This window comes from Marmota monax, unplaced genomic scaffold (assembly GCF_021218885.2).
Source record: "Marmota monax isolate L192 unplaced genomic scaffold, Marmota_monax_Labrador192_F-V1.1 WCK01_AAM20220418_F8-fsc00157, whole genome shotgun sequence".
Classification (NCBI taxonomy): Eukaryota; Metazoa; Chordata; class Mammalia; order Rodentia; family Sciuridae; genus Marmota; species Marmota monax.
In genome coordinates, this window is record NW_026694573.1 from 3,848,081 (window position 1) to 3,869,651 (window position 21,571).

Sequence of the window (21,571 nt, forward strand, 5' to 3'; positions counted from 1 at the left end):
ATATAACATCCCCCTCTAGCCTTCCAAAAGAGCTAACTACACAGCTGAGGAGGAGATGGGGAGGCTGCGAAGATTCTGGGCTCACCCACCCTTCAGCTCTCTCCTTGGTCATCTGTAGTCTTTGCCAGGTGAGTTGCTCTTGCCTGGGGAACCTCAGGGTGATCTAATGTAGGCTCTGCCCTGAGGGGAACCAGACAGCAGAGTGGATGTGACCCAGCCACAATCATGATAGAACCCATGTTGCATGCCTGTTTCCACCCTGGGTCCAACTTCCCTGGGCAGGCTTTGGAGAGCAAGGCTGGAGGTGACCATGTCCTATTTGTAGGCAATAGAAAGGCCAGGCCTGCCAGCACTACCACTGCAGTCCCAGCAGAAACCACTGAGGCTGAGGAGTTCACGCCAGGGCCCAGGCTGTGTGAGACTAGAGCCCTCCCTCTTCCTGGACCCAGTATGACAAAGGAGCACTAACCAGCTGCCCAGTCAGCCATTTGTTTCACTTGCAGGGTCGTGACTACTTCTCCCAAGTGGCTTCTCTTCCTCCCCTTAGCCAACACCATGGTCCCTGCCCAAACCACAGTCCCATGTTTGCAGGGTCATGGTTGCTGCTCCTTGTGTCCTAAGACTGTCTGGCTGTGCCTGCTGGTGAGTGCCCAAACCCCATCAGGCCTGGCTTTCCCACAGCAGGGAGTGCTGACCTCCTCCCATATTGGTGGCCTCCCCAACAGTGGGGCCTCCATACACTCAACCCTCCTCTGCACCTGCCAGGAAGCTCTGCTGTACTCCCCAACCCCCAGGCCAGAAGCTCAGGGATTTCTCCCAGAGGCACCAATTGTTGTTGTTGTTTTAAATCCGGAAAACACCACTAATTCGAGTAGTCTCAGGTAACTTTAATGAAAGTGTCAGCAATCCTTTCCCCCCACAGTGGCATACAGATGGCTGAGCTCAAAAGCAGGATCACAGCTGCCAGGAGACCAGCCGCCCAGCAGGGAGAAGGCCAGGCTACAGACAGGAAGCCAAGCTACCTGCTCCCAGGACCCAGGCCCTGAGGCAAGAAAGCATCACTTTTTGCTTTAGAGACCTGCAGCCATACCTTGTGGACAGTTGCATTGGGCTCTGGGCCTTTGCTTGCTTTGTAGGGGGAAGGCCAAATCCCCTGATTCCTGGGGAACACCATATTTTTTCCAGCCCCACACTGGCTTAGCCAGCCAGCCCACAGGCCTGTGAGGCATGAGATAGAGTAATGGAGGCAGCTCCGGCTCCCAAACCACCACTGCTCTTGTGGCCTGGCCGTGGGGGAGCACTTTTATAACTACACGAGAAAGAGTGGTCATTCCATTGTTAAACAGCACACATCCTATATAAATAAAAAGTATAAAGAGGAAGGAATCCGGTGAAGGAAAGAGAATTGGCACAGACGATATATTGCTTTCCAGTTTCAAGGCGACAGATGCAAATCATGAGACACCAGAGGGAGTAGATAGACACAAGGGCTGGGTTTGGCTTTTTTTAAGCAAAACCTGTCTCCCTTGCAGGGCTGGAGGGTAGCTGAGAGGGATGGGGATGGGCAGCCAGGTCAGAGGAGCCCACTGGGTCCAGAAATGTGCTGAGACAGAGGCTGATTTTGTCCACACCACCCGGGAAGGCGGCTCTGCTCTCTGTGAGAAAAAAAAAAAAGCACAACTAAACATTGTATAGACGAGAAACTTCAAGTGACTTTGTTTTCTGCCCTCTGCTTTGGCAGGTTCAGAAGCAGAGGAAACAGTAGGAGATGCATCGCCCCTGGTGTCAGGGGTCTCCCTCATGTAGTGGGCTTGGCAGGATTTGCTCATCAACACCTTTCCCCTCCCCAGATGTGGGAAGGGTTATGGGACAGTGTCCTACTGGTATTAGTGTCCTCTTGTGACAACCGACATACATTTTCCTGAGTCATGCCGTTTCCCTCCTCTGATTAGCAGCATCCCCTCCTCCTGCAAGAGCAGCATGGAAACTGGACCTCTGTTTCCTTTCAGCCCCACTTTTTAAAAAAGTGATAAACTGTTCATGGGTTTCCCTTTTTCAAACAAGTTCACGGCCTCCCCGATTCTCTTTTCTCTAAGCCTGATGCTCAGGGAGAGTTAGAGAAATGTTCAGGCTCCTTCTGCAAAGATGCAGGGAACAGGGGGAGGGAGTGCAGCAGGCAGGCCTTTCCTCCCACCTACTTTGGGATGGGAACCCCCGTCCCATGCTTGGCCTTTTCCTAACCCATCATATCCTGATATGCTTGAGATGTCAGAATAAGAAAATGGAACTAGAGCTTACAGGAAGACAAAATGCTGCCGGGACACAGACTGTCCACGGAGTACATTCTAATATCTTTTTAGGTATCTGAATCTGGTAGGAAAAAAATTAGAAACTATGTATAAAACTTAAAAATATTCAAGTATCAAAAAGCTATTTTGGATCAAAGTTTTAAAACAAGCTACCAGCCAGCTGCTGCTGCTGAGAAGAATTTTTTACAAAAGTTAACTGAGTCTGTTCAGTTGAGCCAGGAAATGAAGCCATCTGTGTAGAGGTTGAGAGTGCAGACAGTGAAGCCAGAGAAATCAGGGCCATTTTAAACTGAAAAGGAGAGTGAGAGCCAGGTGGGCAGTCAGGATAGGTAGGCATGGTCACTCTCCCTGGAGAATGAATCATAAGGTGTGTGGCCTGGACCTCCCTCCCCCAGTGTCTGGTCCCTGCACATTTCATGGCTGCAGGTGGACTGCCTTCAGAGGAATGCACAAATAGCAAAAAATAAAGCAACAGGAAAGAGCAGAAAGCTGACCCATTTCTGGACAGAAATCCTTCTACAAAGAAAAAGAAGCAGGGAGTGAATGGAGGCATGACACTACACAGTGTTGAATTAGCTTCTCAAGTCCTGTTACAAATGGAGTCTAAGTTAGGGAAATCGGAATGCCCCTACCCATACAGGGACAGGGCTGTGGCCCCCACAGTATAAAGCAGCAGCAGTGTTTATTCAAGACACAATAATGAAGGAATCTGGTGGTGTTCCCTTCTCCCTGGAGAGGGTGCATCTTGACAAGAGATCCAGTAGAAATCTTTTAAACTCTGATAAATTAAGTTCATAAAAACCACTCCGCCTTCTCTCCCTGGAGCCAGGCCTGCACGCCAAGACGTGCTGGCTTGGGGCGCCCTCTGGTGGCGGCATGGAAAAACCACAGTCCAAGGCCAGACGTGTTTGCAGACCAACGGGATCTGTGCCAGCCACCTGGCCTTCTACTTTGGGTACTGTCTCTTGGCAGATGGCCTGGCTCTTGGGAATGGCCCAGTTACACCTCATGAAGGTTCGGTTCCCACTCTTCAGATGGCCCGTTTCACCACAGGTTCCCAGGCTGTTCTGTTGGCTTCTTGAGATGATGTTGGGCCTTTAGACTTCAGTGGAAAATAAGATGCTCTGTCTCTTACTGTCTGGGGCAGGTATGGCCTCCAGCTGCAGGAAGTACAACAGCACCTGGACCTGCCCAAGTAGAGTAGGGAGAAGAAAGTGGCTCAGAAGGTCACTCACTGCTACAGATAGGAAGATTTCTTGGCCCAAGCCCACAAGATCAGCTCAGGTGACATGAGCCCCTCACAGCAAGATACCTGGAATGAGGTTCCTAATGCCATAAGATGTGGGACTGTTTTAAGACTCAGGTCGAGTCTTGAAACAGGAGGACCAGGGGGTGGGCTTGGTTCTATGAAGTCCAGCACAGTACAGAAGTAGACACAGCAGCTGAGACTCTCCCTTCCCCTCTCAGACATATGGGCTTAGGCAAGACCCTCTCTCTTACTCATCACCTCTATACAATGGAGGTGGGAATAGCTGCTAGAATTTATGGTGGGACAGTTAGAGGCCACCTTGGTCAGGCCAGGTGGCATGGGCTGGAGCTCATCTCCCCATACCTGGGACATGACCTCCAAGGACCAGCTGTCAGTCATGGTAATGGGCTGGCTGGGGTTGGCAGGGAGTTTGCTCTCTTTCTCTGAGGGCCGGAGCAGTGTAGGACCAAACACTGTAGCGAGGTTGTGCAGGGACATCTTGTTCACGGTCTCCTTTTCAGCCACTCTGTAGAAGGACATAGTAAAGGGTGCTGCTGTTTGACACCATCTTTGATACAGAGGTAAAGGGGTTGGGTCCTAGAACCCTCAGGGAACATGGCAGCAGGCAAGACCCCTTGCTGCCTTGTGCTGGTTCCACAGCACAATCATCTGGGGAGGGAGGAACCTCAACCTGATTGTGCTGAAAGCAGACTCCACCCTAGGACTTCTAGGTCTGAGGGGCCTAAGGAAAAGAGCATCCATGGCCAGGGGGCAGCTGGGCCAGATCTGGGACATGATCTGGGTGACTGCAGGGTCCAAGTACACTGCTGGCTATGGCTGAAGCACCTTGCTTTTCATTGAAGGCCATGATGCAGAGGGAAGAAGTCTCTGGGGAGTGGGGGTGAGTAACAGGGGTGGCAAGAAAAGACCTTTGGTCCCAGGGGATACTCCCACCCTGCTTCCTGGGGTCTTGGAACACTAGACCCCTATAAAAGACCCAGGGATACCTTTTCAGGTGGTCTAGAAGGAAGAGGAATGTCAGCAGGTTGGCTTCTGGGAGGGACAGCAGCAAATTGAGCATGCAGCTCTCCTTTGCAACAGGGTCTGAAAGAGCTGTACAGTAGGGCAGGGATTACTTCTCAGGGTCATAACCATGGCCTGGACACTTCTCTCAAGGTTGGTCAGATGGGATACTCAGGGCCTGTGTTCAAAGGTACTCAATAGTCCAAGCCAATTGTCATCTTCACTCACACAGCACTAGTCCCCCAGTGAGGATGCTGTCATGGGTGTCTATGTGGGGGTGTGGAGTTATCCTAAATGCATTCTGTCTCAAAGGGACAAACAGTATCCTATGCACCAGCAGCAAGAGGTACCATAAGAGGAACTGCTTATGGGCAGTGCTTCCTTGGGGCCATTTTCTGCTGCTACAGCATTCTAGGAAGAATGGGGGATGAGTGGGTAGAGTGGGGGATGAGGAAGGATACATAGCCCCAGCCCCACCAAACCCTGGGAGGCTTTCTCATTGCCCCTGTACGTATGGGACACTTTCAGTTCAGAGAGACCAGGTCCTTTGCTGAATGGGCCCTGGTAGGCATACTCGTTCTAGGGGTCATGTGGAGACTGCCTCTGCCTCAGATGCTAGTCCCTGCCCTTTGGATATCTCCCTCCAGGTTGACTTAGGGTAAAAGCTGAGCTGGAAACCTCTGCTTAACTGGGCTACAACAGGGTTAAAGGGGTAGGGTATTCCCTAGCCTGGGAAGCAACATTCAACCCTGGTCTAAAGAAAGGAAAGTCTGTGGCATGTTCAAGGCAGTGCTAGCTGCTTCATCCTCTCAGTTTACTGTAAGGACTGGGACAGTGGCCCTCTCAGCATGGGTAAAGGCCCATGCAGTCAGATTTCTCTGGTCAGGGTGAAGCGTGGATCATAGCAGAAAGGCATAGCTCAGGCCCCTGCAAGGGTGGCAGTGGACAGGAAGGGAAGCTGCCTCTTGTGAGGCCTTCCGTGCTTACCAATGCCCTCAGCAAAGTTGGGGTAGAATTCATCAGTGAAGAGGGGCTCAGGCAGCTCACGGAAATAAAGCTTCAGCGTGCCTGCGATGGCATTCACATCCATTTCACTCATCATCACTGATACATCCTTGTTATCTAGAAAGAACAGAGAAATGGAGAACCTCTACGTGGATGCCGAGTCAGGTTTTCTGCAATCCCCATCTTGGCTAACTGTCCTTGCGATGCTGAATGCTGTCTAGGTCCCTCCTTTTTGAGTGGTTCATCTTATTATTCCCCAGCATCTGCATGGTTCTGGGTCTGTGCAGGGTTGCAAGGGAAGTGAGTACATCCCCAGAACGCTCGCCTGTTCGGCAAGGTGCAGCCCAGGGGTGGAGCCAGATGCACCTGGCCAGGAGAGGCAGCAAGGCCAGTGGAGAACATGGCACCTGAGCAAGAATCAGGCCGCTCTGCCCTGTATGTACCCAGGCACTGGCATCTTCCACTAATAAGGAGGCACTGGGATTACTTGAATCATTTTAGTATTTAAATAGGTGCCTTGCTTTGGGGTTGGATGGCCACTGGTCTTCCACACCACAGGTGAGGTCCACTCTGGTTGCCGAGAGGGAACTGGCACCACAGCAGGATCCAGCTGGAACTGCTAGTACCTCAAGGGCTCCAAGTCAGGATAAGCGGTATGTGCCCTGTGGAGAGCCTGTAGCCAGAGTCCTGTTGAGTCCTAGGTCTTCTGTAATTTCTCCTTTGAGAATACTGATCAAGGACCCTCTGGGGTATGAATTTTCTAGCCTGGCAACTGGGGCAATTCTTCCTTCCTTGTAGCATGTGAGGGTGGTTAAACAGTAGGAGACACCATAGTACCAGCAGGAGCTGGGTCATATCCATATTCCATGGCATCCTTAAACAGGCCATGGTCATACCACACTGTGCGACTTCAACACCTCCTGTCCACTCCAATAGCAGCAATCTAACTCCCATGGAAACACCTGGTCCAACCTGTGTGTCTAGGATGGGTATTGAATAGGCTGTTGCTGCTTCTTTCTCTCCTGGCCCGCTTTTCAAGTCAAGGTGTTCCTATGTTGCCCAGGCTGGCCTCAAATTCCTGGGTTCAAGTGATCCTCCTGCCTCAACTATAGGTACCTGCCATTGTGTCTGGCTTGTCTCATATTTGTAAATAATGAAGTAATAAATAAAGAAAAGGTACAGAGAATGATGTGACAGGCAACAGGTTGTCCACCAGTCACACTTCCATCCCACGCTGCCCAGATGACACTCACTGACGTCAAAGGCTGCCTTCAGCGCCTGGATGTCTGTGGCCACTCCAGATACACGGTAGATGCCCACCTCCTCCATGCCCCGGCGTTCAATCTCCTCCACACACTGGCGCACGATGTAGGGCACTTTGGACCTCTCTCTCCTGTGAGGGAAGAGGAAACATCTTTAGTGCCCAGGCAGCCCTGTCACCTATCAGCCTACCCAGAAACAGGGGTGAGGAAGGTGCCCAGGTTTGGGACTGCACATAGAGCCTGTGTGTGCTTTCCTTACACTCTATGAGCTTCCAGTTACCACTGGGATTTCCTAAGGGCATGAAGCAGCTGAACACTTGCAAGTTATATGTAATTTTGGGGGAAGGTCAGGAGACTTTCTTACCTTCTTCCTTTTTTGGGGGGTGGTGTGTGTGTGTGTGTGTGTGTGTGTGTGTGTTTGGTGTTGGGGATTGAACCCAGAGCCTTTAAACGTGATAGGGAAATGCTCTGCCACTGAGCTACACCTCTAGCTCCAGGAAGTTTTTCTAAGTGAAGATAGATAGCCACAGGAAGTGCAGTTAAAAGATCACAGGCCTGGGGCTGGACTTGTGGCTCAGTGGTAGAGAGTTTGCCTAGCATGTGTGAGGCACTGGGTTCAATCCCCAGTACCACATAAAAATAAATAAATAATCAAAAAAATAAATAATCAAAAAAAAATTTTTTAAAATGACACCATTAAAAGAAAAGATCACAGGCCTTATAATAACAAGTGACCTTATGGTGTCCTGGAAAGCAGTCTTATCATCTGAGATGGGCAATCACACCTGGTCTCCATCCTGCCAACTGACTGCTATATGAAGTGAATCCTCTGGTCCCTCTATGTCTCCTTGAGAGACGAGCCCTACATGTGGCAAGCCCTCAACAAGCATCTATTGAATGAATGACTCCACAGGGTTGCCTAAGCATCTCGTAATTCTGACTGCTTTTCTCCTCTGACTCTAAGAAACAGATGATTCTAGTGTCTCCATCTATGTAGGACTCTGGAGCAAGAATACTTCAAAGACAGAAGTCAGCCTTAACTTCAGTCTTGTTTTGCAACTGGATTTAGGGGCACACCAAAACTCTTTCCCAAACCACCCAAAAAGCTCTAAGCATGAAAAGAGAACCCCATCCTCAGCTCTCAAATAAGCACTTTCAGGCCCCTGTGTTGGGGGAGTGGTTTAAGCTGAGGGCAGAGTTCTTGTCTACTCATGTCCAGAGCCTTCCAGAAGTGCCACAGGAATCGAAGTGGTATTTATTTATTTTATACTTTTGATACTGGGAATTCACCCCATGTGCACTTTAACCACTGAGCTCCATCCTTAGCCCTTTTTATTATTTTTTTTTAAATTTTAAGACAGAGTCTTAATAAGTTGCTGAGGCCGGCCTCAAACTTGCAACCCTCCTGTCTCGGTCTCCCAAGTCCCTGAGATTACAGGCCTATGACATAACAGGTATGGTATTTAGACATAAGTGCCTGGGGAATGAGGCCAGTAAGGTCAGGGCCCAGCCTGATTCCATCCTGGGGAAGTGAATGAAATCTGGGAGGAAGTGGTCTGTATTCCCGAGAATTGCACTGAAACTAACAAACAAGCCTGTCCTGGCAACTGACTAGTGACAAAGGGGTAGAGGTTACAATCATTCAACAGGAACCTGGGATCATGACAAATTCCAAGCGAGGGAAGCAAATCCACACTTGGGCAGTTCCTGGAGTCTAGCAGGAGCCAGCAGACTGCTTCCAAAGGAAGGAGACAAGGACATTCCTAAGCTAGTTTTGCAGTAAACACAGGAGGTAGCTAAGTATACAGAATGTTCCCAGGGTCCTGGGAGGCCTCCCTGTGGAGAAATCATGCATAGAGGCGAGAGAACCATGCCTGCTCTTTCCTTCAGAAACTGAATTTCAGAGACACACTCTCGATGCAGGAGCCCACACCCATGCCACTCACTTGGTGACCACGGCAATCTTGACTCCAAACACCCCTGTTTGTTTGCGGGACGGCATTCTCTTCAAGCTGAATTCCCTGCTTGTGAACTTGACAGAAAGTTTCACTTCAATCTGCAAAGGGAAGAAAGGGAGTAGGTCTCTTACTTCTTCTGGTCCCTGGAGCCTGAGGTGCCAGAGGTCCCTGGGAGTCTCAACAAATCTCTGTACTCCCAGGGCAAGCAGCTCAAGGTTCTAGAGTGAGGTGAGGCCATTCTTGAGGTAAGAACCTGGTCCAGTTCAGCAAGAGCCACAGTTTGGATGGTTTTAAGAAATGGCTTGTCCAGAATTTTCCCTAAAATCCCCATTGCTTCTTTTTCTTTTTAATGGAAGACTGAATCCAGGGGCACTCAGCCACAGAGTCACATCCCCAGCCCCATTTGTTTTTGTTTTTTGTTTTTTTTTTTTGAGACAAGGTCTTGCTAAGCCCAGCATGTTCAGAACCTGGGCTCTGACTGCATGTATTCCAGCCACCAAATGAAAAAGATTCTTTCCTGGGAAAAATGATTCTGCTCTGCAGTGGCCTCTCCCTCGCTAAAATTACCTAGGCTGACCTCAAACTTGTGATTCTCAGGCTTCAGCCTCCCAAGTTCCAGAGAGTACATAGTTGTGCAGCACCATGCCCAAACTTTCTTTCTTTCTTAATAACAATTTTAAAAAATAAGTGAATGGAGCTTGGCATGGTGGTACTTGCCTGCAATCCCAGAACCTCAGGAGGCTTCAGGCAAGAGGCTGTCAGGTTCACTGCCAGCCTCAGCAATTTAGTCAGACTCTGTCTCAAAATAAAAATGTCTGGGGATGTAGCTCAGTGGTAGAGCACCCTGGGTTCAATCCCTGGTTCATCGAAATAAACAGTGAGTACTGGGGGTGTGGCTCAGTGGTAGAACACATTATTAACATGTGTGAGATCAGAGTTTCAATACCTAGCACCAACAAAAAGGTAAGAGACTAATATAACACTTTATCGTATATGTCCAGGGCTTTTTTAGTGTGTGGTTTTGTTTTTGCAGTGCTAAAACTGAGCCATATCCAAGCCCTAGGTGTTTTTTGTTTTCTTTTGTTTTCTTAATAGATTGAGCATACCTCATCTGAAAATCTGAAATGCTTCAAAATCTAAAAACTTTTTGGGCACTGACATGATGCCACAGTGGAAAATTCTACACCTGACCTCATGTTTTGTGGGTCAAAATACATAAAATTACCTTTAGGCTATGTGTATAAGATGTAGAAAATATAAATGCATTTTGTGTTGGCTTTTCTCCTGTCCCCAAGATATTACATGCAAATATTTCAAAATCAGGAAAACAAAACAGATTCATATTCGAAATGCTTCTTGTCTGGAGCATTTGGGATAGAAATACTCAACCCATACAAATCTTCCTGGGGTAGCTGAAGACTATCCAGGGACCTCGGTCGCTATCGAAAAATCCCAGGGGGCTGGGGATGTGGCTCAAGTGGTAGCGCGCTCGCCTGGCATGCGTGCGGCCCGGGTTCGATCCTCAGCACCACATACAAACAAAGATGTTGTGTCCGCCGAGAACTAAAAAATAAATATTAAAAAACTCTCTCTCTAAAAAAAAAAAAAAAAAAAGTAGCACCATGAGATCTTTCAGGAGTATGCTCAGAACCTGGGCTCTGACTGCATGTATTCTAGCTACCAAATGGAAAAGATTCCTTCCTGGGCAAAATTATTCTGCTCTGCAGTGGCCTTTCCTTCTTTCAGCCACACTTTCTCTCAGATATGAGCTCAGAGTTAGCTTCCTTCTGATTGTTTTGGAAGGAATCAGGCCTCCTAGCCCTGCTGATAACATACCCCATTCATGGCGATGACGGTCCGCTGCCAGTCTCTGTCCTGCAGGGCCTGGGGGTCCAGCTGAAATCAAAAGAGACATGATTAACAGAGGTTTGGGTATGTTCAGAGGCCCTGCCCAGCAGTGGCCCACACCTGCTACTGCTCCATAGCTAAGTTAGAAGCACAGCCAAATTGTGACCAGCACCTCTATCGAGAGGCCCAGAGGGATCCAAAGAGAAGACAGGACCTGTTAGAAAGCCCTGGAGCCTCAGGGTCCTACTACTCCCAGACCTTTGCTACCTGGGCCTGATCTTGCCTCTGGGTATGGGGGCAACAGCTCAGGATCCTGTACCCCCTCACCATAGGACTGCTGTGAGACACTCTGTGAAGGGCAAGTGGTTAGTATAAAGGACATTTTGGAAAGCCCAATTTCAGCAGCAACTTTGAGGGACATGGTATCCAAGAGCTGCTGTCCTGGGGATGGTGGATACTGTTTTCTCCCTGTGCCATGGTTTGGCTTGTAATGGGAAAGGCTTCCAGGCCAGGACTGTCCTACGACTTAATTTAAGAGTCAGGCCCAGAAAAATTTAGAGCCTAGCCCCAAATCACACAGCAGGGACCAGAAGGAAGCCTTTCTAATAATTCTGATCTCCATAAGACACTGTCTAGAGGCTGGTCTGCAGGAACTTCCCACTAAATTTCACCTAAATAACAAAGTCTCTTGCCCAGGCCACCTGCCCCCCATCCATGAAGGCTCTCTAGCTGCTTTTTGGTGAGCACATGCTCATATCAGCAGCTACTAAATACAGCCAAGGATACTGGCCTGGCAATAAGCAGCTCAGAGATTCTTGTTTAAAAAAAAAAAGAAAAAAGAAACAACAACAACAACAAAATACTTCCCAGGGTTGGAGATGTGGCTCATAGGTAGGATGCTTGTCAGGCACAATAGGGGCCTGGGTTTAATTCCCAGAACTGCAAAACAAAAAGCATCACCCTGGGTTCTATCCCCAAAGGATTAGAGTCGTGTTCCCAGGTGGGACCTGGAATTTGCACAAGTAGAAACCTTCCCAGACTGGTGTGAAGCCAACACCACAGAACATGGCACACATCATATATACACTTCCTATATGGTCTTCTGTTCTCAGTACCTGCTTCAGGTGATGGTTCATTTCTCCTACTAGGCAAGCCACTTAAGAGTAGGGACCACACCACAGCTCATGATTCCTGCACACATGCAAAAACACACTTGCATGCACACACACACAACAGTGTTAAGCACAGTGACCTGGGCCTTCTGCAGATGATACAGGTAGAAAACAAGGAGGGATTCAAGAGTAGGTCAAGAGGCTCAGCTGCCTCTACCACTCAGGTAGGTGCATCTGGGCCTCTCTCCCTGTATCACAGGCATTCCCAGGAAATGAGCCCTCCTCACCTTCCCTTGTGGATCCTTCTGGTTAACGTTTTCAAAAGATATGAAATGTATACCAGAATCACATAGAAAACCCAAAGGTGGCAGAATCCCTCCCTTAAGGGACTGTGTGGTCACAGGTTCCTAATCTGCATCTGCCTGGGGAGGTTTTCAAAGGCCACGTTCCAGACCATGGGGAACCTATTCTGAGAAGCAAGGTCTGTGAAGAGGGATCAGTTAATTATAAACCACCCAGAAAAAGAAATCCCCCTAGAGGTGCTCTCTCTCAAGACCAAACCTCAAGCCTCCTCCTCTAAGAGATGCAGAAGAGGGATGACATCAGGCCCTTCCCAGTTCTGGGACCAGCAGAGATGTCCCTCCATACCAGACCAGGTATGACTAGACAAGGGATGTGTAGCTGCTGGCTGGTCACCCCTAACTTCTGTCCTGGCTGCTCAAGAAAAGTGATGTGGTGCCCTTCTCTCTTCAGCAACAAGTTAACAGAAACCCAGAAGCACGTTAAACAGGACAAATACCTCCCTTTCCCTTCAGAGAACAGCAACCAAGGGGTCCCTTGCCCTAAAAAAATGGCAGGATTGGCAAAAGCCATGGACAAGTAGCCCTGAGTTTGGAAAAGCAGAGGGGCAGAGGGAGCAGTTGTTTAAGACAAGCAGGTGACAGGGACCCTTTCCCTCCCAGCCTAATTCGGAAACCAAAGCCCATTTGCTGGCCCACCTTGCCCCTGCACACCAGGTCTCGGATATGGGTCCACAGGGCAGTGCCTCGTGCATACAGGTGCTTTTCGGCAGAGGCTACCAGGCTCCGTCTTGCTCGGCGGGGGTGTAAGTACTGAAGGAGGCCCTGCATCGCAGCAGGGGCAGACAGTAATTCTCTCATCCTCAGCTCTGAGAGGTCCACAGGGGCTGGACAGAAGCACAGTGGCCAGCTCCCAGTCTCTGCTGCCTTTTAACCAGGCTCCAAGGGAAGCCCCACCCCCTGCCTGGCTGGCCAAGGTCGAAGCTTCCCATCACCCCTGCATTCCATTTTTTTGTTTGTGTATGGGAAAAACAACACCCACCCCCAACAGGAGCCTATTGGTTACGGGGAATTCCAATGTGTCTTGCTCTCCTCTTCAGCCCAGAAAAGCCAAGCTTCCTTCTCAAGTGGCTGTTTCCTGTAGTCTGGATTTGGAGACACTTAGTAACATGTGTGACTGGTCAGTCCATTTCAGGCTAGGAGTACCCTAGAGATTGCCCCAAGGCCTGCATACCCCCCACCTTACAACCCAATAATCACACATGCTACTTCCAATGAACCCAGGGCAAAAAACAACCTGCATGTGGTCCCTGCTCCCCTGAGCAAGCTAGCAGAGTGATGAGGGGTCCTACACAGGGTTCCAACTATTGTCTACTCCTGAACACTGACATCTAGCACCCATCCCTGTCTGGTCCTGATGCTGCTAGGCCAGTTCTTCACGAGATCTATCTGTAGCTTGGCATGTTGGCCTCTGGGCATCCAGACCCTGTGGCAGCCCTAAATTAGTGGATCCAGCAGGAAAGGCCACCCTGAAGTTGGCTCCGCGCCAAAGAACAGAGTGTGCTTAGCAGAGTAGAAGCTGCACAAAGAATAGCACAATGATGAGGCCTGGGCCTCAGAGAAGTCCAACTCCAAACAGCATTCAAGGCTGGCACACTCTCTCATGCAGTTATTTAAAGCAACAGAGAGAAAACAAAGAGACTGGGATTTGGAAAAACTGACGATGGAAGAGAGAGCATTGGGAAACAGCAGTCAGGGAAAAACTGAGGCACTCCGGATGCTGTTGAGGGTTCCCTCGGGAATGCACTTGATATTGAATGGGGACTAGTCAGATCACATCTGGTGGCCTTGATGGATGGTCTGGGTCACTGCTTATCTAGGTCACTGCTTGTCTCCTCAGGGGTTAGGCAAGGAGTCTCAGAAGAACAGTGAATGGTGGGGCTGATAGACAGTTGCCCAGAGTCCTGCCAATAAAACTGTCCAGCATATCCGTCCCAGGAGGGTAAGGGGGATGGGGGAAGGCTCACGCCTAATTGGGGTGGGCACTAAATGAGGCCCTAAAGTACCCCAACTACATTGCACTGCTGAGGGCCAAGTGCTGCCCTGCTTGCTCTGTAGTCTGTAATAGCCAGATGAGCCACCGAAGATGACCACAGGGCATGATCTCACCCACCCTAGCAGGGGGTTGGGCAGGGCATGACTCAATTGTCCAAAGAAGGAAATGTTTGTTCTCGCCTTACTTGCTTCCTCATAGACAACAGCTTCCTCTATACCCACTGTTATGGACCCAGATGGTCCAGCAGGGCATCCCCAGTTACTCCTGTCTTCATATATTTGCATCATAACCCACTTACTCCCAGGGTGGGTCTTTGCAGAGATCACCAGAGAACCAATGTACTTGCTGGGAGAGAAATCAGGCCTCCTGCTATGGTACTCCCTACCCTGTTCTCCCAGTGACCCTAATCTGTTCTCTTGGGCTTTAGCACAGCATTAACTCTCTGATTGCAGAGAAGCTCCAACATCACTTAAAAAAAAAAAAAAAACAGGGCTAGGGGAGTACGGTAGAGCATGTACATAGCAAGCAGATCTTGGACTTGATCTTTAGTTAAAAAAAAGGGGGGGGCAGCCTAACCCCCATGAATGGCTATAATAATAAAAAAAATGGGACAATAACCAGTGTAAATAGGATATGGTGAAATAAGAACCCTCATACATGGTCACCTGGGATGAAAAGGGTGCAGCCACTGAGGAAAAAGTAGCACAGTTTCCAAAAGTCAACTTGCTGCATGACCCACCAATTCCACAGGTGTCTACCCAAGTACAGAAATACTCATCCACCCTAAGACTTCTACCTACAAGCATGTGTTCACGGCAACAACAACCAAAATAGCCCAAAAGTAGAAGTAACTCAAGTGTCCATCAACAGGTGAGTGGAAAAGCAGAGTCATGGGATATATATGTGGTGGAATGTTATTCAGCCATTACTGATAATGCTATGCATGGATGATCCTCAAAATAATTATGCTACATGGAAGGAACCACTTATGGTGTGATTTTGTTTATGGGAAATGTGCAGAATGAGCAAATCCCTATAGACAAAAAGTAGATCAACCTGATGCTCCTGTTAGAATCTGAGTTGTGAACCCAGCAAGACACACAAAAGATCAGGAGAAATGGAATAGCAGGGGACATGGGAGAAGACAAAATTCCATGGCTTGACATAAACTTACCCCCTAAGGAGAAGGAACAGGGATATGGGAGAAAACCTAGAAAATTCACAAATGGTAATGAAAGAAAGATGACTGAAGGAAGAAATTCCTAAAAGCTGTGAGGCTCCATGTGCCTTGGGTTTTGCTGACTCTGGCAACTCTCTAGATCCTGGTCTCAGCCCAGGATGTGCTGGGACACCTGACAGTATCTTTGGGCTGGTCTCAGAATTAGGATGCTAAGGACTTGTAAAGTCCTTCTCTGAAGACAGACTCAGTTCCCTCCTCTGTGCCCTGTAAAAAACTGTGCCATCTGAGCCACTGGTGGCCCCTGCAGCAGGGCCTGGCTCTTGGCACAACCACAATATCTTTCTTTTTGAGCCTCTCTGCTCCTGAACTATGAAGCCTGGGTTCCCAGGACCTGGCACGTCGGAGGTTCTCTACCATGAGGGTGGCACAGTGAGCTCCTGGTGTCGGAGGGTAGACTGGGATAGCCTTTCTTGCTCAGATGGCTCACTGAGGCTCAGGGTCAGCTTGAAGAGGACCCTGACCTGGGTTCTACATACCACCCATATATGAGGGCTCAGATTCTCAACACTGATGACTTTTCCATAAACATTAATACTTCCCCAGCAGCCCCTAGCTGTATGTTGTGTCCCTCTGGCTTTCTGGCCCATGGTTCTAAACAAGTCATCCATCTTTCCATTCTGGAAGGGGAAGCCTTCCACCCTCCCCTTGTGGAGCTCCGTCTTGCAAGAAGTGGAGGCCTGACAATTCAATCAGTACAGTCATTTGAAAAGCTACTCATCAAAGTCATTTGGAGGAGTGAAAAAGACTGAACCAGGATCTCAACTCCAGAAAATTTTGATGTCTCTTGCCCACCGATAGGCGTGTGAGTTTTTCTGGCCACTGGATTTCCTCCTGGGCCCCTTCCTCAGGGCCCCTTCCTCAGGGCCTGCTCTCTCGTTTAAATCTGAGCTTCCTCCTATCCTCCCTTGGACACTCCAGGCACTGGGTCTTCCCTATCTGAACTGCAATAGCCTCATCTCACAGGAAGTCTCTCCACTCAACTCTGAGTCAAGGGTGCCTAAAAGGGGTACTGGAGCGGGGGAGGACGAGGTTACTACATCCCCACCAACTTTTTTTTTTTTTTAAACAGAGTTCCAACAAAACTTTATTTATGGGTATTGAAAATACTTTCAGCAGCAGGACGTGGATGGTGGAGCGGCTCTCCCACATGGCACAGCATGGAAGTCGCCTAATGTTATTTGGAACACCTGGACTCAGGAACACTGGGTCCTGGCAAATCACAGCTTTGACCACAGATAACCACAGGTATACCCCACATAGTAAAAAGCATCCACAGGGGAGAAAAAAGCCAGACTGAGGTCATTAGCATCACTGACTTCCTTCATCCAACTTCCTTCCTCTTGGGATCCCATAAACAAGCCCTCACTGCCAGGAGCCTAGGTCTCCAGGAGCCAGGCCAGTTGCTGCCTAAACAGTGTGAGTCATAAGGTATTTCACACAGGGCTCAGCGCCTTCCCATTTAATGAGGGCCCAGAGGCCATGCTTCCCATTCATCTCTCTGACCCAGGCAGTAACCAGGGGTCTGGAGTCAGATTGGCCCTTCACCACCACCAATTCACAAACAATGATGATGAGTAATAAGAATAATAATAGCAGCTAACACTGAACAGGACCTAAGAGTGGCACGTCAAGGAGCCCTCACAACACCATGGTCTCCCACCCCAACCCACAGGTAAGGAAACAAGTCTAGATGGGGGCGGGAGGCAGTGACTCACTCAGTTCAAAAGAAGTGTGTTGGGGCTGGGGAATTGACAAAGATTCTCAGTCTGACCAAAGTCTAGTTGAATTCCTCTGACATCTTTTTTCCAACTCATCCTCATCTTTGGACATGTCCTCAGGAGCACAATTTTATGAAAAATTCTGCTAAATCAGTTTAGTTAGTTAAAACTTTATACCCTCAATGTCTGATCATGTTCCTATCCCTTGGGTAATGTCCAATCACACTGGCCTGCTTTAAGCAAAAATTCTCTTTTTTAGGGGGGAAGTGGGGGTTGGGGGGTGGGTGGGTGGTGGGTACCAGGGCTTGAACTCAAGTGTACTTGGCCACTAAGCCACATCCCAGCCCAATTTTGTATTTTATTTAGAGACAGGGTCTCACTGAGTTGCTTAGCGCCTTGCTTTTGCTGAGGCTGGCTTTGAACTTGCAATCCTTGCAATCCCAGGCTCTCAAGCCACTGGGATTACAGACATGTGCCACCACATCTGGTTAAGCAAGAATTCTTTTAAATTTGGTTAGCCAGAATTCCCCTGACCCCGATCAACCTCTTAGTCTTTCCATCTGGTGACCTACTACCCTATTCCTTGGCTATTAATTCTCAATTTCCCTTTATATTCTAAGTTAAGCCCCAAATCCCTCTTACTTCAAAACCCCATTGCCATCAGGCACAGTGGCACATGCCTATAATCCCAGAGACTTAGGAGACTGAGGCAGGAGGATTGTAAATTCAAGGCCAGCCTCAGCAACTTAGCAAGACCTTCAGCAACTTAGATCCTGTCTGAAAATAAAACGGGCTGGGGATAGGGATATAGCTCAGTGGTAGAGCACCCCTAGGTTCCAACAACCAGTATCCAAAAAACAAAACAACAACAAAAAACCTCCATTGCCATTCTTTCTATACCTATCTCAATGGTCCTGGACAGTCTTACAGTTTTCATAAGTATAATAAATAATTTTATTTTTCCCTGTACTGGCCGTCAAGCCCAGGGCCTTATGTGCCCTATGCAACTGCATTTCCACTGAGCTACTACATTCCTGGCCCTTTTTAAAGATTTGAGACAGGGTCTCCCTAAGTTGCCCAGGAAGGCCTCAAATTTGCAATCTTCCTACTTCAGCTTCCTGAGTAGCTAGGATTGCACACCCAGCATAAGAAAAAAAAAATACACACACACACAATCTCCATATACACACACATCTCTCTTTCTCCACACACACACACACACACACACGAATGATTAAACCTGAGATACATCCCCAGTCCTTTTTATTTTATTTTTATTTTGAGATAAGGCCTAAGGTGCTGAGGATCTTGCTAAGATGCTGAAACTGCCCTTAAACTTATGATCCTCTAGCCTCTGCCTTCCACGTGGTTGGAATTACAGAACAATTACTTTTAATAGAGCCCAAGGGTCAGTGGTGCCAGACAAGTAGGTGCCTGTAGGAAAGACTAGCAAGTGAGAGCTCTCCTTGAGCTGTCCCTGGAACACAAAAGGATGGGAAAGGCAGCCTCCACCCACCTTCTCTGCTCATCCTTGACATGTGATCAGGCTCCTCATTCTCCATTTCCCAGGTGATGTCGGATCAACTGACTTACCTTCAGCAAGAATCCTATTAGGCTGGTTTAGCCAGAATCCTCCTTACTCATGATGTTGCCTTTTAGTCATTTTCAATTTACTGACCCCCATCCTGCTCATTAGATATAAAATCCCACTTGTGTATGCAATATTTGGAGTTGAGCCCATGTTTACACTAAGATTTCTCTTCCCCTATTTCAACAGTTCTGAATAAGACATGTTTTTACCTCTTTCACTACTTTCCAGTTCTGTTTTTTCTCTTTTTTTTAGACCGGGGCAGGGTGCTTAGACTGAAAAGAAAGCACGTGCAGTGCACATAAAGAATGATTTTGCTTATATATGGTAGCATTATGGAAAGGGGTTTCAAGCGAGGGCTTACTCTGATAAAGAAGGAAGGTGAGTATTAGTTCTGTTCTCTTTCCCACTGAGACCCCCAGGTAACCAGTAATAGAGGCCTGGGTCAAATCCCAGAACTTCAGTGGTAGAGGATTCAGATGATTCAAGTCAAAGACTAGAGGAATCTGAATCTTCCCTTGCCTTATTGGCTATGTAAGATGCAGGCTGGGAGCATGTCTGAGGGCCTGGGATGTGGGTGAGGAATGTTTTGGGCTGGGGGAAGGTGCAAAACATGGAGAGGAAGAAGGGAAGCTATGCAATGGGGGCACAGGTCAAGAGGTGATAGCTTTACACTCTGCTCACTTTACCACCCAGTTTCCCCAGAGTTTTGAGCAGGTGTTATGGTTCAGATCTGGAATGTCATCCAAAGTTTCATGTGTTCAGAGGTGGGGCTTTTCAGAAGTGATTGAATCATGAAGGCTGTGACCTCATCAGTGAATTAATCCATTGATGGTTGAATAGAGGTAGGACCTAACTGGAGGAAGCAGGTCACGGGGGGGTGTGCTCTCGAAGGGTTTATCTTCACTCCAGACCCTTCTTCTCTATATTTCTCTCTGCTTCCCTGCTGTCAGAAGCGGAGAAGCTTTCATCCACCATACCCTTCCACCATGATGTTCTGCCTTTCCTCAGGCCCAGAACAGTGAGCTGGTTGACCATGGACCAAAACCTCTGAAAGCTGTGAGCATAAATAAACTTTTCCTCCATCAGGTTGTTTCTGTTAGGTTATTTTGGTCATAACAACAAAAAGCTGTCTAGCACAGCAGGTTAGGGAAGTGTCCCCTCACGTATCAAATGCCCTCTCTCAAAGATCTGCTTCAGGGCCAAATGAGAAGCATGTGTGCTATGGATTGGATGTGATTTGACCCCCAAGGATTCATGAGCTAGACATGTGGTCCTTGGTGTACGAATATGGAGGTGGTGGAACCTTTAAGACATGGGGTGCATAGGAGGCCCCAGATCACTGGTGGAGCTTACCTTGGGAAGGATTAAGATGGGACTCCTGAACTCTCATGAGAGTAGGTTCTTACTAGATGGAGTCTGACCCCTAAATTGCTCTCTGGTTTTCTGCTCTGAACTATGATCTCTTCTTACACATGCTCCCACCATGATATAACACAGCCAAGGACCCTCACTAGAGGCTGAACCAATAGGGCTGCCCCAGCTTGGACTATGAGCCTTCAAGACTGAGTTACACCTCCTCTTTTTCTCAATAAGCAGACTGCCTCAGGTGTTTCGTTATAGTGTTGAAAAACGGATTAAAATGACACACATCAAAGGACCTAAGCCACAATCATCACTCTAACTATAACTGTCACTTGATGGATGTGAAAACACTTTGGTTCCCAAAGGAGGCCAGCACCACGATGCTCTTGGGATGGCAAAATATAAAAACTGCCTTGGTATCCAGCAAGAGCAATGCTATCCATTTATGTGGCTGACTCACATCACTGGATTCTGTATAAAGGTCAAGAGGGTGAACAAAATCTATGTGGTGGGGCAGGGACAAGTTGGTGAGAACATTTTTTGCTTTTAGACATGGTCTTAAGGAATAGGGAGTCCCAGGAGGCCCTGAATCCCCAAGTTCCCTGAAAGCTTCCATGGTGGAAACCAGGCAGGAGTGTGTAGCTCCAGAGAATGTGGCTGGCCAGGGGTCGGGATAGGGTGGGACATTCAGCCTTAACAAGGACTTTGTCCATCTGAATGAGGAGAATGTGGGCTTCCATCTGCAAAGCCACAAATTACTCAGGGAAGAGTCACCTTCTCCCTATGTCATTCTAGGCACTCAGTGTTTCGCCACAGGATGCTTTTTACTTCTTGCCCTTGGGGTAGGGAGGTAGGGCTTCTTGGTGAACTCTGTGCTCCTACAGGCATTAGGAATGCCAAACCCTCTCTCCCAAGGGCTTCACATGAAGACAGAGGTCCCTGGAGAGACAGTACCCTAGACCCCATTTACCTTCAGGGCAGGGCAGGATGGTGCATGGGGGAACTAGCTGATCTGGATCTGATACATGTGCTATAGGAACATGCATAAGAGCTTTTTCTCAGCTGCCCATGCAGATATGTCAGGCAGAACTTCAAGAAATACAAGGCTGGCAATTTCTGTCTGCCAACAAGTATGAGAAACTGGTAGTTTTCAGGGATGAACAAACTTCTGAAGGACCAAGGGCCAGGATGGTTCTCCTTGACAACCAGGAGACCCTCTGTATGGACACATATTCTTGGCCTACTTGGGCGCTCCTACACCAACTTTGGGGGTCCCTGCTCAGGGGTGCATCAGAAAACTGGATCTAGACCCACAAAACAGAAGTCAAATGAGTAGACTCTGGGACTCTTATAATTTCCCAAGAAGAAGTGGCCCCGTAACTACCAATTCAGTCCATGACACTACCTGTTCTGCCTTTGGGCTCTCCTAAGGCCATGGAGGAGCTGAGGCCTCAGCTGGAAAAACATGTCTAACAGAAATTATGTTGGGAACAAGATGGGACATAACAGATTCTCAGACAAACAGGAGCAGGAGAGGAC

The 21,571-nt window shown here is 48.4% G+C and overlaps 1 protein-coding gene across 2 annotated transcripts in view; it reads right to left on the reverse strand.

The window, feature by feature from the left end:
• Window positions 1-872: 872 nt before the first annotated feature.
• The window catches only part of Bcr (BCR activator of RhoGEF and GTPase), a 141,652-nt gene continuing 120,953 nt past the window's right edge, over window positions 873-21,571 (reverse strand). Inside the window, exons 17-23 of one of the 2 annotated variants that reach the window (XM_046421132.2) lie at window positions 10,643-10,702; window positions 8,795-8,904; window positions 6,840-6,979; window positions 5,569-5,703; window positions 4,566-4,671; window positions 3,922-4,084; window positions 873-3,496 (exon numbers count right to left, since the gene is read on the reverse strand). In XM_046421132.2, coding sequence (XP_046277088.1) covers window positions 3,407-3,496; window positions 3,922-4,084; window positions 4,566-4,671; window positions 5,569-5,703; window positions 6,840-6,979; window positions 8,795-8,904; window positions 10,643-10,702 — 804 coding nt within the window. In that variant the 3' untranslated portion in view covers window positions 873-3,406. Of the gene's footprint in view, window positions 3,497-3,921; window positions 4,085-4,565; window positions 4,672-5,568; window positions 5,704-6,839; window positions 6,980-8,794; window positions 8,905-10,642; window positions 10,703-21,571 lie in introns of those variants that run through there. The other variant, XM_058571797.1, reaches the window with a different exon arrangement.